At 41.1% G+C, this 15,401-nt stretch overlaps 1 protein-coding gene across 4 annotated transcripts in view; it reads left to right on the top strand.

Annotated features, from left to right (window-relative positions):
• The window catches only part of STON2 (stonin 2), a 68,034-nt gene extending 52,633 nt beyond the window's left edge, over nt 1-15,401 (top strand). For all 4 annotated transcript variants that reach the window (XM_058025478.1, XM_058025476.1, XM_058025477.1 and 1 more), the window contains exons 5-7: nt 1,557-3,392; nt 9,458-9,660; nt 10,928-15,401. In XM_058025478.1, coding sequence (XP_057881461.1) covers nt 1,557-3,392; nt 9,458-9,660; nt 10,928-11,011 — 2,123 coding nt within the window. In that variant the 3' untranslated portion in view covers nt 11,012-15,401. The remainder of the gene's footprint in view (nt 1-1,556; nt 3,393-9,457; nt 9,661-10,927) is intronic.

Here is a 15,401-nt window from a genome sequence, read left to right as displayed (position 1 = left end):
AAGCTGTCTGTTCTTGTTATTGCTTTGTATTGCTGTGGCTTGAAAAATAAATTGGTATCATTCACCTTCGTATATAATTTTCAATTGTAATAACCCTTAGAACTTGGTTGATGTGTTTTGTCCTTAGATCAGTTGGGTAAACTTACTGGAATGAGAGGACTAGAATATCAAGTTAGCCAAGAGATTATAATGAGCTCATGGCAGCACTTCAGCTAGCATGATTATTCCCTATTTCATATTCTAAATTGTAGCTGAAATAAAAATTCAAATTGTCTGTTATGGTTGAGGCAGAATGGAAATCAAGCTCACCTTTTTTGGGAACTGGTGGCAATTTAAATAATTACTTAAAATAGTTTGGTGGTGTTGTTGCTGTAAATTACACTCAAATCACAGGTGTACAGCTATATCACAGTGCTACATTTTACATTTACTTCTTGCTTGTACTGAAGAACAGTGACTTGTGTAAAACATGGGATTTATGGGAGAAGCAAAAAGCACAAATACCAGCACTGCTGTGTCATGTAGAACAAACGTGGTGCAGTTACAGAGTTTGATTTCATGCTGGCAGCTCATTTTTTAGAGCATTCTGATTCATTAGCTCAGTAGGAAAAAAATGGGAAGAAGATCATTACATTTCTTAACACTGAGAATTTGTGCTCATTTTGGAAAACACCTTATTACCACTACAACAATCCTGGAAAGAGCTGGGACTGAAATAGTGCACTGTGGTACAGTTTTCTAGGAAGTGTATTGGCAGAGCCTGAGACTAAGAAAATAGCACTCAAATGTGCCCTGTCCTGAGAGAGGATGAGGACAGCTTCCACAACACAATTTAAAACCATGTTTTTCCTTGTCCTAACATAAATCCCTAGATCACAGCTTCGCCAAGAGCTGTTTCAGAGGCATCCAAGGACTGTCAGAGTCTTGCACACTGGGTACAACAAAGAGTCTCTTTGCTGAACACATCCTGGGGAAAATCACACATGGGCACCTTTTGTAGTTCCATCACCATACCCCGTGTGCTTTTGTGGTAATGGCAAATGCACAGACAAGTATGTGGGGACAGATTGCAGATGTGCTCTTCCTCGATGTTCATTCCTCTTCCTACTGGATTATTCTCTGGAGCAAAGGGTATGGGGAGAGAAAAGGGAGTAAAATTGTAACAAGACTGAGGGAACATTCCAGGCAAATAACAGAAGATAACAGTAGAAAAGAAATTCATCCTGAAAGTTTAGAGAGGGAAGTTGTAAAAAATCACTGTGACATGTGGTTTCTCCTTTAGGTCATTATGTTGGGATGAGATCAGTATAATCATTGCTGTCATTCCTTTAATATGTCTTTCTGGATTCCTTTTCTGTGTTCAACTGTGTATCTTTTAATTAATTCTTGTCAGACTCCTCAGCATTTTAGCCAAGTCTTTTGACTATCTTATTCTTGCCCAACATATGAATAGGCCTTCCTTGAGTGAGCAGACTCTGAGGGTTTTTTTGAGGATTGAATTAGATAATTCCAGAATAATTAGCTGAAATTTCCTCCCCTCCCCTCTTTTTTTAAAGACAACTCCTCGTCTCTCCAGGAAGATGAAGAGATAGATATGGAGGCTGTCAACTGGCAGCTGAACAACACCTCCATGAATGGCCATTCATCTACCCCAACCACAGTTCGCTTTCCCAGCTGGGTGACTTTTGATGACAATGAAGTCAGTTTTACACCACAGAGCCTTTCTCCCTTGAAAACAGATACCCCACCTGCAGAAACACAGGCTCCAGATGTTAACTTTAATCTCACTACGTCTTTAAAGAAAAGAGAGCGTCCCAAAAGTACATTGGGAGACCTCTCCAAAATTCAAAAACTAGATCTCTCTTCTTTAACCAAGTTGCCTTCTGTTGAAACACCACCATGGAGTGCTACTAATCCCTTTCTGGATGAATCTCTTCGAGATGTCCAACCCTCACCCATCAATCCATTCAGCTCATTCTTTGAGGAGCAAGAGAGGCGTTCCAAAAGCTCTTCTGTCTCCAGTGCTCCAGGCAAAAGCCAAAGAGACTCTCTCATTATTCTCCATCAAGAGCCTGATACCGTCAGTTTCCATGAGGCAAACAAGACTGTAACGCACACAGATGCTGTAGAGCAGCTCAAACAGCTCCAGATTGGAGACCCAGATGGTGTGAGCAGTCCTACCTTGCCTGATGATGACCCCATGATGCCATATGATCTGGATGCAGCTTTATTTAACCTGGCACCATCTCAGCCAAAGGATGGATGGCCAATGATGCTGAGGATCCCAGAGAAGAAGAACATTATGTCATCGAGGCACTGGGGACCCATATACGTCAAGCTGACTAACAGTGGATGTATACAGCTTTTTTATGAGAAGGGACTCGAGAAGCCTTTTCGGGAGCTCAAACTTGAAATCAATCATGAGATTTCAGAGCGCAAGCTGCAGAACTACGATGAGAATGGAAGGATACACAGCGTGCGGTTGGATCGCACAACATACAAGGAGAAAAAGAAGTATCAGCCTAAGCCAGCCATTGCACACACTGCAGAGAGAGAGCAAATTATCAAGCTTGGGACTACAGATTATGAAGACTTCCTCAGCTTCATCACTGCTGTGCAAGACACACTGATGAACTTGCCAGCTTCATCAACAGATCTGAGCACAGTGGGACTGAATTACCAAGAAGAAGAAATCACTGTGGATGTCAGGGATGAGTTTCATGGCATCTTGGCCAAGGGAGACAGTGGGATTCTCCAGCACAGTGTGCTGACTCATATCTATGTTCTCAGCTTCCTTTCTGGCCTGGCAGAATGCAGACTGGGCCTTAATGATATCCTGATCAAAGGGAATGAAATAGTTGCAAGGCAGGATATTATGCCCACTACTACCACTAAGTGGATTAAATTATACAGCTGCCGCTTCCATTCATGTGTGGATGAGGATGTGTTTAATAACTCCCGTATTATCCTGTTCAACCCCTTGGATGCCTGTCGGTTTGAACTGATGAGATTCAGGACTGTCTTTGCTGAGAAAACTTTGCCTTTTACTCTGAGGACAGCTGCCAGCATCAATGGTGCTGAGGTGGAGGTGCAGAGCTGGCTGATGATGTCCACGGGGTTCTCTTCCAACCATGACCCTTTAACTCAGGTCCCTTGTGAAAACGTGATGATCCGCTACCCCGTGCCAAGTGAGTGGGTGAAGAACTTCCGCAGGGAGAGTGTCCTGGGGGAGAAATCTTTGAAAGCCAAGGTGAACAAGGGAGCCACTTTTGGATCAACCAGTCTGTCTGGTTCTGAGCCAGTAATGAGAGTAACTTTGGGAACTGCCAAATACGAGCATGCCTTTAATTCCATCGTTTGGAGGATAAACCGACTGCCTGACAAAAACTCAGGTGAGTGCCATATACCATCTCTGCAGGAATAAACTAAAACAAATTACGTATTTTGAAAGATAAAAAATACTGAGTTTAAATGGTGAGAGATATATCATCATCTGTAGTGTACCAAAGGCATAAGTTAGTTGCATGAAGTATTTGTCTGACCCTTCATTGTAATAGTTTTACGTATACTACAAATACAGCTAATGATAAAATCAGTTTTAGGTTTTCTAGATGCAAAAATATGTGTTCTGTCTCTTCTTGGAGGTATTTAAAAGAGGTAGTACTTAGGGAGATGGTTTAGTGGTAGACTAGATTTGTGCTAGGTTAATGGTTGGACTTGAAAATCCGAAAGATATTTTCCAGTAAATGGTTCTATGATTCTCTGATTGTGAAACCTAGGCATCAAACATCTGTGTGCTCAGTACTATGATTGGAAGCAAGGCTTTTTCATGTAACTTGCAGAAGCAAGATTCTATACTGTGGGGCTGAATGACAGGATCAGATATATTGCTGTAGCTCCAGCACTCTGTGTCATCTTTTCCAAGCATACTGGGACAGTGCTACGTATTTCAATGCATATGCCACAGTTAATGCCTCTGAATTGTCTGATGTGGGGACTGTAGGAGAACAGAAGACATTGCTCAACCATTAAAAAAAAAAACAAAAACGTTTCCAAACACCATTTTGTGGCTATGTTTGTGTCATCAGTACAGACAGGGAATTACAGCTTAAACCTGAAGAGAGAATACCAGCATGAAACCCGTTTTGTATTTCTATCCCAAGTCTTTGTATTTCTAGTAGCATGGTCATAATTAAACATGAAAATGATGTAGGCAAGCTACTGTTCCCTTTGGCCATTTCTGGTAGTCGTTCTATTTGCTGTCTGGCATCCATAGTGCACAATAAAGCTGGACAAGTCAGGCTTATTCTTAGGTGTAGTGAATTCTGCTTCTTGACCTATCTGATCTAGAATTTTACAAATGATACGGACTTTTCAGTATTAATGCTGTAGTAATGCATCTGGGTCACTGGGAGGGTTTCAGTGTTCCCTGAAGGAAAGCTCATTGTCATACCACATTTGGCACTCTCTATATGTTTTTCCTGAGTTTGAGTTATAGTGTCAGCAAAACAGTGATCCAGATATCCTAGTCTTTTGGGTCACATTTCAGCCCAAGGACACCAGTTTACACCACGTGTTACCAATTTGGAGGGGTATCACTGGCAAAAGGGAAGGCTCCTGGTTTGCTGTAGACTGAGGTGGAGGAAGACAGAGCTTGGAAGCTTGAGAGAAATACAGCAATGAAAAATTCACCCCAGGCTGTTTATGAGCAATAACATGCTTATGAAGAAAATCTCAATATGCCATCTGCACAGGGTCTGGGAATGGTATGCTGTGAAATTGGGCCTTCTGTGGTATGTTCTCTGCAAAGATCTCAGTGTGCCATACAGACATCACAGCTGAGGAAATGAAAGCCCTCATACTGTAACACAAGAACAGAACATGCCAGTAGCAAACCAGGAGAAGAGGCAAACCCCTGTCTCTGCTGCCTCCTGCAAGGTGATGCTGCCTTACTCATTGCTACTCTGAGGGAGATACTGATCTGTGCCTCTTGTTTCCTTCTCTCCCATCGTGACTCTTTATTGTATATACACTGTGACAGGGGGAAGGAAATACATTACAGAGTTGTTGCTGCTGTTGGACCCCTGCCACAGAGCATCTATCCATCAGTGTCATCATGCAAAACGCAGGGCACTTGGTATTTGTTTACATCCTGAGAGGAAGAGAGTGTCCTCACCCCTCCGGTCAGATCAGATGTTATTTCAGGGAAAGGAAGAGCCTTGGAAGCACTGTCTTGGCCAAGACACATGAGGTATGTGAGAGGGAGGGAATCCCAAAGTGATGACAGGGCAGGCCAAGTAGTTTAAATCTGACCTTGCCCTTCAGGAACTATTTCTGTTTATTGGTGGTACTTCATCCCATGGTTCTCCTTTCTTAAAGCAAATGGCAAACAAAGGTATATTAAGTGGTACTCAGAGGGATTCATTCTCACTCCCTCTTAGATTTGCCTGATGGACAACATATGCTTTTGTCCAGGTGATAGTCATGTGGGATCTAAATACCAGCCTTGTGCACGTTTGGCTGTATTCAGCCCCATCCACAAGTCACGTAATAACTCCATGTATTTGCAAAGTTGTCATAAATGATGCAGTTCTCAAGCACTAAACACAAAACTATGAGTCCACTGACTCACACTTTATGCTGTCTTACTGTGATATCTGTTACTCACCCCTAAGAGCGCTCTGGGTCTTCCATAAATACCTGGCCTGGTAATGACCTGCTTTGATGCCTGGGACTCCGGAGCAGGGGAGGAGTTGTGGCATCACATTGGAACTGAGGGAAGTGCTGCAGGTGGTCACAGCCTGCAGCTCCACCTGCCTCCAGAGGCCACACAACAGGCCCACTCCACTTGGGGCATATGCATTGCATGTGTGCTCCAGCACACGTGCCTGCCTGCCAGACATGCTCACAGGAGTACGTATGTAGGCACACGTTTTGGGACTTGCTGTTCATCCACAGTGTGTGCTCTGACACACAGTCCCTTGCAAACACAATCCCAGAACTCCAGAGGTCTCCAGATAGCCAGCTGGGCCTCCTGTGCTTCACGCCATTCCCTGATTGTGGGCTGGTGCAGTCTCTGTGTAGGGTGAGGAGCATGACCCCCACCCTGCTGTCCCCAGGGAAGCGTGTCCTGCCATAATTCATGCTTGTATGCAGGTTGTAGCATCCTAAGCTCCCAGATTGTTAAAAATTTATTTCAGCAGCTTTGCACTCTTATCTAAATTTTTTCTTTCTGTGCTTTCTAATGGGATGGGACCCTTTGCACTCACTCTAGGAGACAGTGTTATCAGCACTGTCTGTATTATTTTGTAGCCAAAGTATCTGCTTATGACTAAACATTGAAAAGCATGTGACAAGTGAAGGACAGTGCATACTCTGACTCTGATTTGACCTAAAGAAAAAAATTGGGACTGGATTCTACTGAGCACATTGCTGAAATCCACATAGCAAATATTTGCCCATTTTTACAGTTTGGTAAACTTTATTGAGTGTGACATATTTAGAATTATTATGAACAAAAGAGCTGAGGAAGGATACCTATTTGCAGGCTATTTACAGATCCAGTTGCTGCTGGCTGGGCTTCACGTTCTTTTTTTTTTTTTTTTAAATCCACCAGTAGAATACTAGGGAAACATCCAAACAGTCTTTGATCATGGGAAAAGGCTCTTTCTGTGAAGCAGGGATGTAACATGTATGCAGAGCCTTGGATCTGGATTTGAACTTCCTCTAGTTTGGCTGTGGATCCCAGGCATGCTGCCTGAAATACTTTCTGAAGTAGATTATATCTTTTAATCCAAACATGTTGGGACATTTGGAGTGTTATGAGTCATTTGGAGCACATTCTCTCCAATCACAGTTACACTTGCATATATATTACTTATCAGATCCTTGATTATCAGAACAAACTGGTAGTAGCTCAAGGAAACAAGAGGTGCAAAACAAAAGCAGTGTGTTGATTCCTACTGATTTTACTAAGAAGGGTACCTCTTTCTAGAGAAAGAGCTCTGAATGAGCCTGTTGAGCAGTCTATAGAGGTGGTGCCCTGTAAGCCTCATGCCCAGAACAGTAATGAACACTGATGGGCCAGGTAATTTTGCAGTAGATTCAGTGGATCAGTTGCTTTCTTAATCTGTTCACCTTATCTACCACAACGAGCTGGTTTTAATTAATAACATTCATAATTTTTATGCAGTTGGTGGGGAGGGGAGGAGATGTTACCAAGTATCCAGTTGAAATTATGAAAATTATGAAGAGTTGAAAAGCTCATCTCTCCAAAGCATCTGGCCTGCAGTGTGCTCAAGCCCAGTTGAACACTTCCCAGTGATACCTTCACACACATCCCCCCAAAAGCAGCTGAGCACGTGCCAGCTCAGGAGTGTCGCAGCACAAGCTGAACGTTCTGCAGCTGTGGATGTGGCCCGTACCAGGCAACAGAGCCACTCCTCCTGGGTTGCTGGCATTCTCCAGCTGGAGGAGGGAGCAACCCACAGCAAACTAGAGAGGAAAAGCATATCAGAGCAGATGAGCGGGAAGGATTACAGTGAGGAGTCTGCTGAAAGGGGTACAGTGTGAGGAAAGAGCCATGAAAGGATGGGGGAGCCTGAGACTGGGGGTTGGTTGCCAGTACTGGGTGCTGAACACAGATTTTTGGAGCCAGTTTTAGGCGTCTTCATAATGCAGTACCAGAGAGCAGTGCTGTGTCACCCAGGGGCCACGTGTCAGATCCTGAACTGCATTGCCACCATGGCTGTGCTCACCACAGCCACGCTCAAGAACTGGCCAGGAGCAAAAGCACTGCAGTGCTGGAGGGCACAGTGACCTCCCTGAGAGCTCCTGAGAGCTCCTGGGGCTGCTGCTCTCCTGTGGTGGGCAGGACCAGCAGGAAGGCCTGCTGTGTACCACAACTCCTGATCCAGAAAAAGAATGTCCATCTATGAAAAGCCAGGCGGGGCTGTCAAACAGAGATCCTGGCTCGCTCTAGAACCAGGGCAAATGAGTCAGTACTCTGCTTGGGATAATTAATCCTGATAAAAGGCAGATGTATTTTTAATGCTTGCAAGAACTTGGGCTTCTATATCTGCTTGATAACTGCAACCATTCATTCATAACTTGTCTGCAGCTATGGTGCTGCATATCCTTGGTCTCTGCTGAACTGCACAGCCTCTCACTGCATTTGCTGCACACACATTATTTTACAAACCTTCCAGTGGTGCGGGAACTTTGGCTAGACCATTTTGAAATATGAGGCTGACTCTAGATGAAATTCTTACCCAGACTTATGCCGAGTAGAGTTTTTTTCCCAGTTCTATTTCAGAAGTCAGGTGGGATGCTGCAATGCCTAAGCCCTCTAAAGACTGCCTAATTTCATCCTATTTAGACAAGTCATACTTCAAAAATCCTACATCTTGCTTTTCAGGCTTCAGTTTAACAAGGCTGACTTTGGGCTAAGCAGGTGTATTCCATCTTTTCCCAGTGGGAGCTTCTGGGCTTTCCCCACCCAGTTCTCTTTACTTTGCGTTCCTCCTTCCTTTTCTCTGTCCTGTACACCTTGCTGACCTGCATGGAGAAGAATTTTCCTAGTGAACAACTGTTCAGGAATCCTAAAGCCTATAATAAAGGCAGGCAAAGATTCCATTCATTTACTTATACATTCATTTACACATACATTGATTATGGGATCCTTTCAATCAGAAAGCCCTGTGTTGCTGTGAAGGCTTTCATCCTCATTTTGCAAACAGAGAAACTGAGGCAGAGACATTAAATTACTTGCTCAAGAGCTTAAGTAGTTGGCAGCAGTCAGAGAAAAAGCAACTTAGTTTGACTAGAAGTCCCTGCTTTAATTTTTAAACATCACTGCTGTCCAGGAAAACAAAGAAGAAAGGTTATTTACATATGACAGAGCTAAACATTACCTCCTCTCCTTGCCATCCTTAATGACTAGCCACCTTGCCATGGGTTCCAGTGAGGAACAAATTGTTGTTTTGAAGCTTTGCAGAAATCTGCTTTTTGAACACAAGAAAGTTATTTAACCTTATCCAGTACATTTTCTTCTGTTAAAAAGGGGGGAAACAATTTCAAATAAACATCAAATATTTCCAAATTCTGTCTTTCCTTACTGTCGTTTCACAGCATTTCAGAAGGATGTGCCACAATGTACTTAGCATGTGACAATCACTGAGGGAATCAAGAGGACAAATACTTTCACCCTACTGTGCTTGATTTACTTCTTGTATTTTCACCCACTAAAAGCAAACTAGAGTGATTAGCAATCCTTTTGCATTTTGTTTAATTCCTTTGTTAACTTCAGCCACAGTGAAGCAGGTAAGACACTTGCTATGAACTAATTCACCTAGGGAGATTCTCGGTTTCCTGCAGCTTCATGATGCTGCTTTCTCCTGGGCATTGTGTTTTGATTCATCTGACACAACTCTCATGACTGTTTACTCTCTTTTTCCAGCTTCTGGCCATCCTCACTGCTTTTTCTGTCACCTAGAGCTTGGCTCTGACCGGGAAGTGCCTTCCAGTTTTGTCCGCTATGTAGATGTGGAGTTTGACATGCCCACCACTTCTGCGTCCAAAGCCGCTGTCCGCTCCATCTCTGTTGAGGACAAGACCGATGTCAGGAAGTGGGTCAACTATTCAGCACACTACAGCTACAAGGTAAAACTGAGCAGTGCTGATCACCATGGTTACTTTGCATGCTTCATTGTCTTGAAAGAGTGGGCAGACAGGGAAAATACCATGGACAATAGAGGTGGGATTTTGGTTCATGCCAGGCTGTGTGCAGTAGCTACCCATGTGCAGCTATTGATTCATGGCAAATAAGCAGTGGATTATCTCAGCAAAGATGGAATAAATTTGCTTGCAGTTGTCTGTGGAAGAGCGTGCACACAGCCAGCTCCTGGAGATTAGCTGATAGGGAGAGTTAGACAGGAGTTCTGCTGCTCTTCCCTAGTGGGAGTGCTACCGTGGGAGTCCTACTGCAGACAAAAGAATCACAGTATTTCTCTGCCTAAATACTTCTTTCTTCTGCCTGCCCTAAGGAGAGGAGCAGATAGGAAAGAGCACTATGTATGTACCTGCCAAAATATCTCAGTAAATTTGCATGTTAGCTGAATACTCAGCAGAGAATTTGGCATCCTACATTGCCTTCTTTGAGAGCAATGATAAAGAGATTCTGAAAAGATTCTCATGGCAAATATTTTTACTGGTAATTGTAATTATATTTTTAGTAGTTTCTTAAATTCACTGGAGATAATATTTCCTAAGTATCTCTTTTAAGAATTAAAACATTGGATTATTCCCAAGTTTTTGGAGATGTGGAAATTTAGAACCCAAACATAGATCCCCTTGGCCCTATCCCAATCCAAACTGGTATTTGTAGGCCAAAGCACCTCTGAGCCTGAGGACAGCAGGGAATGTGCTGAGATTTGGGGTAATGCTAGGCACTGCTTCAAGAAGCAGGGAGTTGGATTTGATGATCCTTACGGGTCTCTTCAAACTCAAGATCATTTAAAAACTCTCTTTGCTTTATACATCAGCCTTCTCAGAATTTATAATTAAGGCTGATTTTCTGCTGTCACGTAGGGAGCCACCTATCGTCTGCAGATTTGGTTCTGAGCTTGAATTCAGAGTACAACTGGGAATGGTAATGAATATAAAGTCATGTGAGTTCTCTGCATGACATTATCTCTTTTGGAAATTATTTCATGACACTGCTGAATTGTAGAACTGCTTAGATTAGGCTGAAAATCCTTATAGTAAATAAAATCCAATTTTCCCTGATCCTCAGTCTATTTTTCCTCGCAGCCCTCTCAGGTCACCAAGAGTTTCTTCGCCTGAGCATAAGAACACCACAGAGAAAGATTTGTGAACCTTTTGTTTTCCTTTCTCATTACAAATATTCTTCCTCTTTTTCTTCTACCAGGTCGAAATAGAGCAGAAAAAAAGCTTGAATGAGGATCTGAAGGGAGAAAGGACTGCAGATGTCAATGAATGTGCTACACAGTAAAGGAAGATCAGTCTGCAAGTCCCAAGAGGGTTGGTCAAATTAAAGACCTGGAAGAAAGGACTTGCAGGGCTTGGGTATTTTTCTTTTAAAAAATTAGGGACTACTACTTTTAAAATAATGCTCTGAAGAGTATAATTTTTTATAATTCCATACTTTGAGAAGAATGTGGTCAGGGTTTGTTTGGAGGGGATCCACGGGCTTTTGCTGGAACCAGTACAGTTGTACAGTCAAGCCTGCCTTTTCTGCCTTTTCACCATTTAGGTTCTGCACTCAAGTATGGTCTGGCAACCATCTCAGCCACACCAGAAAACAGCCTTTATCTCACAATCTTGCCCTCCCACATTAAGCATTTTGTTTCAATGCCTTTTGGTTTGGCCTTTGACTGAATTGCTTCCTTCTGAACTGCCAAATAAAATTCAGGGAGGATCGAGTGAAAAATTATATAAAATCTCCTTTCTGAAATGGTCCACAGAGTGAAAACCCTGAGCATCATTCTGAAGAATCAACACGCTCTGCATCTTAAACAAAGAGAATGGTCTCTGTGTTGAAGGAGATGAACTACGGATGGGACAGCTGATCACAGAGCTGTCCCTCTGTTCAGCCCTTCCTGTCATCCCTGGAGTGACATGTCACTGTGCACATTTTCACAGGGTTTGCACAAGTTGCAAGAAAGCCTCTGCGATTTCTTAAAATTTTTACTTTGTAGTCTGAGCTGTTCTGGTACCTTGACTGAACATGGTCTTGGCTGCTAGTAATAGGGAATGTGTGTTACAGTAGTGGAGGTACCAGAGGGACTTTGCTAAGATTAGATCATTCCTGCCTAGAAAGATATTTAAGGGAAAAACATGGGGGTTTAGTTTTGGGCTTGGGGGTTTTTTGTATGTTTTCTTGGATGGGTAAAATGGGTGGTTATTGAAAATGTCAGAACACAATTACTTTAACAGAAAATATTTGTTTTCCTGAAAATCCATGGAAGTCTGTCCAGCACAATATTATTTTCATGTTTTATCTTGAACCAACAATATAAGTAACTTGTATCTTTATAATACTCCCATTAACTGGGCTCCAAAATCTCTTTCCAAAAATTAACAAGCTTCTGTCATGGAGATTTTTTATCCCCACCTACCTGGAAGTAATAGCAAGTCTTAAAACTTCTTTCTAAATAAAAATTCAGAAGATAAAAATCACTCATTCACACATCTTTTCAGAGAAAACAGTGTTAAAAGTACCCATTTTTAGCTGTTTCTATGGCTTGTGTAATATTTTGTCTCGTAATGTTAAATGTAAAGTAAGTAATTTATTTTATCTTTTGAAAGGTTACTACTGACTATAAAATACACATTTGGAAAACTTTGGCAATGTAATTTAAAATCATAATGAATTAAAATGAAAGCTTTTTTATAAATTTATTTCATTTTACATTTAATATAAAAAAATTAATACACTCTTGATTTACCACTTTCACTGTGACTCCTATAAAAATTACTACAATGTTAAAATCACAAATAAATAATGAAATTAATTTAATTGAACCTGAAACTGGTAGTCGTAGAATTTAAAATAAATTGTAGGGAACTTTAAATGCCTTTTTTATATGCACCTACATTTCAAGCCTGCATCACCCTAGTGACACATACTTGGACAAGTACACCACTGTAAATGGTGTACATGTAAATGGTGTAAATATGTAAAGTCTCAATTCTTGTAGGACTTACTGACAAGCCTGTAATACTCCACTGCAGGTAGCCCTCTGGGCCCAGGATGCTCCTTGGAGCACACCAGGTAACACTAAGCATTTGCAACATCTCTCTGTAAATGTAAGAATGCTATTAACTTTTATTAAGGATTTTGAGATCAATGGATTAAAATTTCTGGTATTATTCATGATAACTTGTATAGGTTGTGAAATACTTGGGAGCACAGGGCTGAATTTGTGACTGATTCTCAGCTCTGGCACAGGCTGGCTGTGATAAGTTGCATGGCAACTCCTCTTCAAAATTCACTCCTGTTCAAAGGCAGTCGAAGAATTTCTGGGTGGTCTTCTTGCTTTTCACTGCAGCTCCTAATGTACAGTTTCTGAAATCTCACCATCAAGAAATAAAAAAATATAAAAAAAAACAAACAAAAACCAAGCTGAAGCAGTGCTGAGATGTTACTGAGGAAACATGAGAATGTTTTGTGAAAGAAATGGAGATATTTCTACTCTGACCTGCAGGCTCAGTGTCTGATTTTTTTGCTATTGCCCCATAGCTCATGGAAACACAAATAAGTAAGACAGGTTAGCAAAGTTATGTTGTACACCTTAAGAGGGGAGAAAATAAAAGGAATATAATTTTCCATCACTGTTGAATTGTTAAACTACTCAGCCTCTGTCATACTTGTGCCACAGAATATTCTGTTTTCCAGTAACTGAAAGATAAAAATACCAGACCTTTATGGATTTACTTAATTTCTCTACCACTTCATCACTGGTTTTTGTTTATTTTTAAATTCAGAATCAATGGATGAAAAACCTGACTCTCATCTTTCTTGTGTAGTTGTACACAGAAGTATTTCTTCCAGTCATCATGAATTTATGCAGGCAAAACTGGATAAGTGTTGTGATTTATATGAAAGTTATTTTAATCCATTCTTATCTCTGGAGAGATTTTTACATGTACCTGCCACTGAGTTCTCAAGTGTTAAGGATGAATAACCCAGCCAGAATCTCAAAAGATCTTAATTTCCTTATTTCCTAAGGACTGGACTAAATAGTTTGATTTTTCAAAAGAGTGCTAATAACCAAAGTTTTTAAGAAGTCTATTGTTGGTGTCACCAGGTGTCTCAACTGAATTATTTTTTGAGTCCAGCACCATTACAAGCATTGAGAATTTGAACACTGGGATCCTAAGTGCCCTTACTGAGGTCTCCACTGTTTTTCATTGATTAAATAGTGCCAATTTTTCACTGTTACATACTGTCATATATGTACTTTATGTACATATACTCTTCACCCATGGGAGTATAGTAGTAATTTGAACAGACTTGATTGGAGTGACGGGAAAAGATCTGAGAAGAATTTGAAAAGAGCAGAAGTTATTTAGATACAAGCAGTACCTGTAGTGGGAATTTTTATTTGTTTTTTAATCATGCAGAAAAATCTCTCTGACTAGTTTCAGATTACTGCTTCTTTTGAGAAAGATGCAGTCACTGTCCTTTGGTATATATGAAAGCTTTGTAGTACTCAAACACTCCATGCAGGAAATGTGCCTTCAAGGTAAGCATGCCTTTACTCCCTGAAGTGATTACCACTTTCAGTCCTCTTTCTATTTCTCATTAGGATTTTAATATTTGTACTGTGGTAAGACTTGAGGTATTGTATAGAATTTTGCCTAGAAACATGAAGTGTCTTTGATCACAAGGGGTAAAGATGAACAATATCTCCAGGCAGCTGAGGTTATTTTAGTTAATATCTCTTTCATTTATTAACTATGGACACTCTGCTAGAAAAGGAAAATGGGTGAATTCATCTGAGAAATACTAAAACTGACTGATGTTATTTTGGTTCTTTTATTTAGATCTAAATTTAGTCATCCTATGAAGGAGTCAGATAGAGCAGTAACATTATAAACACTACAGAAATAATCTTCCTGCTCTAGTGGGTTGCTGGCTGACAGTTACTTGATAGGATGTCCACCATCTGTCCACATTATTTGGTAGCTGCTAAAACTTCCTCTTGAACTGTCCCCTCCCAGGATAGACAGCAATTGCACAAGAAAGGGCATGAAAGCAACTGGAAAAGGTGAATGAAGTTCAGCCTGGAGGTGCTTGCTCTTTTGCTTGCACAAAATTCTCAATCATTTCCTTGGCCCTTCAGTGCACTGATCAAGTCCTTGATAGGTCACCTTTGTTCCAGTTGGTGAAAAATTTCTTTCAGTTACTCTTAGCAGCTCATGTGCATAGCTGTATTAATCTCTAGAACTGACCAGCACAAGAATTTACAGCACACAGAGATCACCTAGTGGATGAAGTACTTACCCTCTTCTGCCACTAAAGTTAAATCTACATCATGACATGTCTAAGATACAAAATTCTGTGTGATAACCTGCATAGCTCTTCCTAATGTTCCTGTTTTGTTCAGTCAGCCAGCCACCCATCCTCCCATCCGTCCTACCCTCCTTCCCTGTCTCTCTCATACTTGCAATTTATTCTTTGCACTATTGACATTGATTGGTTTGATTGTTATTTTGTAACATGTTCCTACCTTCTTATTTTGTAAAATAAGTAAGTCTATACACTGGCTAACTTCGTAGAAGTGGTTTATTTTATTTCTTTATATCAGTTGAAACGGGATGTCATGTTTTTGTTTAAACTACATGAAAATTTAAATAAATGTTAAGATGAAACAGCA

Source organism: Melospiza georgiana, chromosome 6 (assembly GCF_028018845.1).
Source record: "Melospiza georgiana isolate bMelGeo1 chromosome 6, bMelGeo1.pri, whole genome shotgun sequence".
Lineage (NCBI taxonomy): Eukaryota > Metazoa > Chordata > Aves > Passeriformes > Passerellidae > Melospiza > Melospiza georgiana.
The sequence above is the reverse complement of the archived record's forward strand: the minus strand, read 5'-3'. Positions and strand labels throughout refer to the sequence as shown.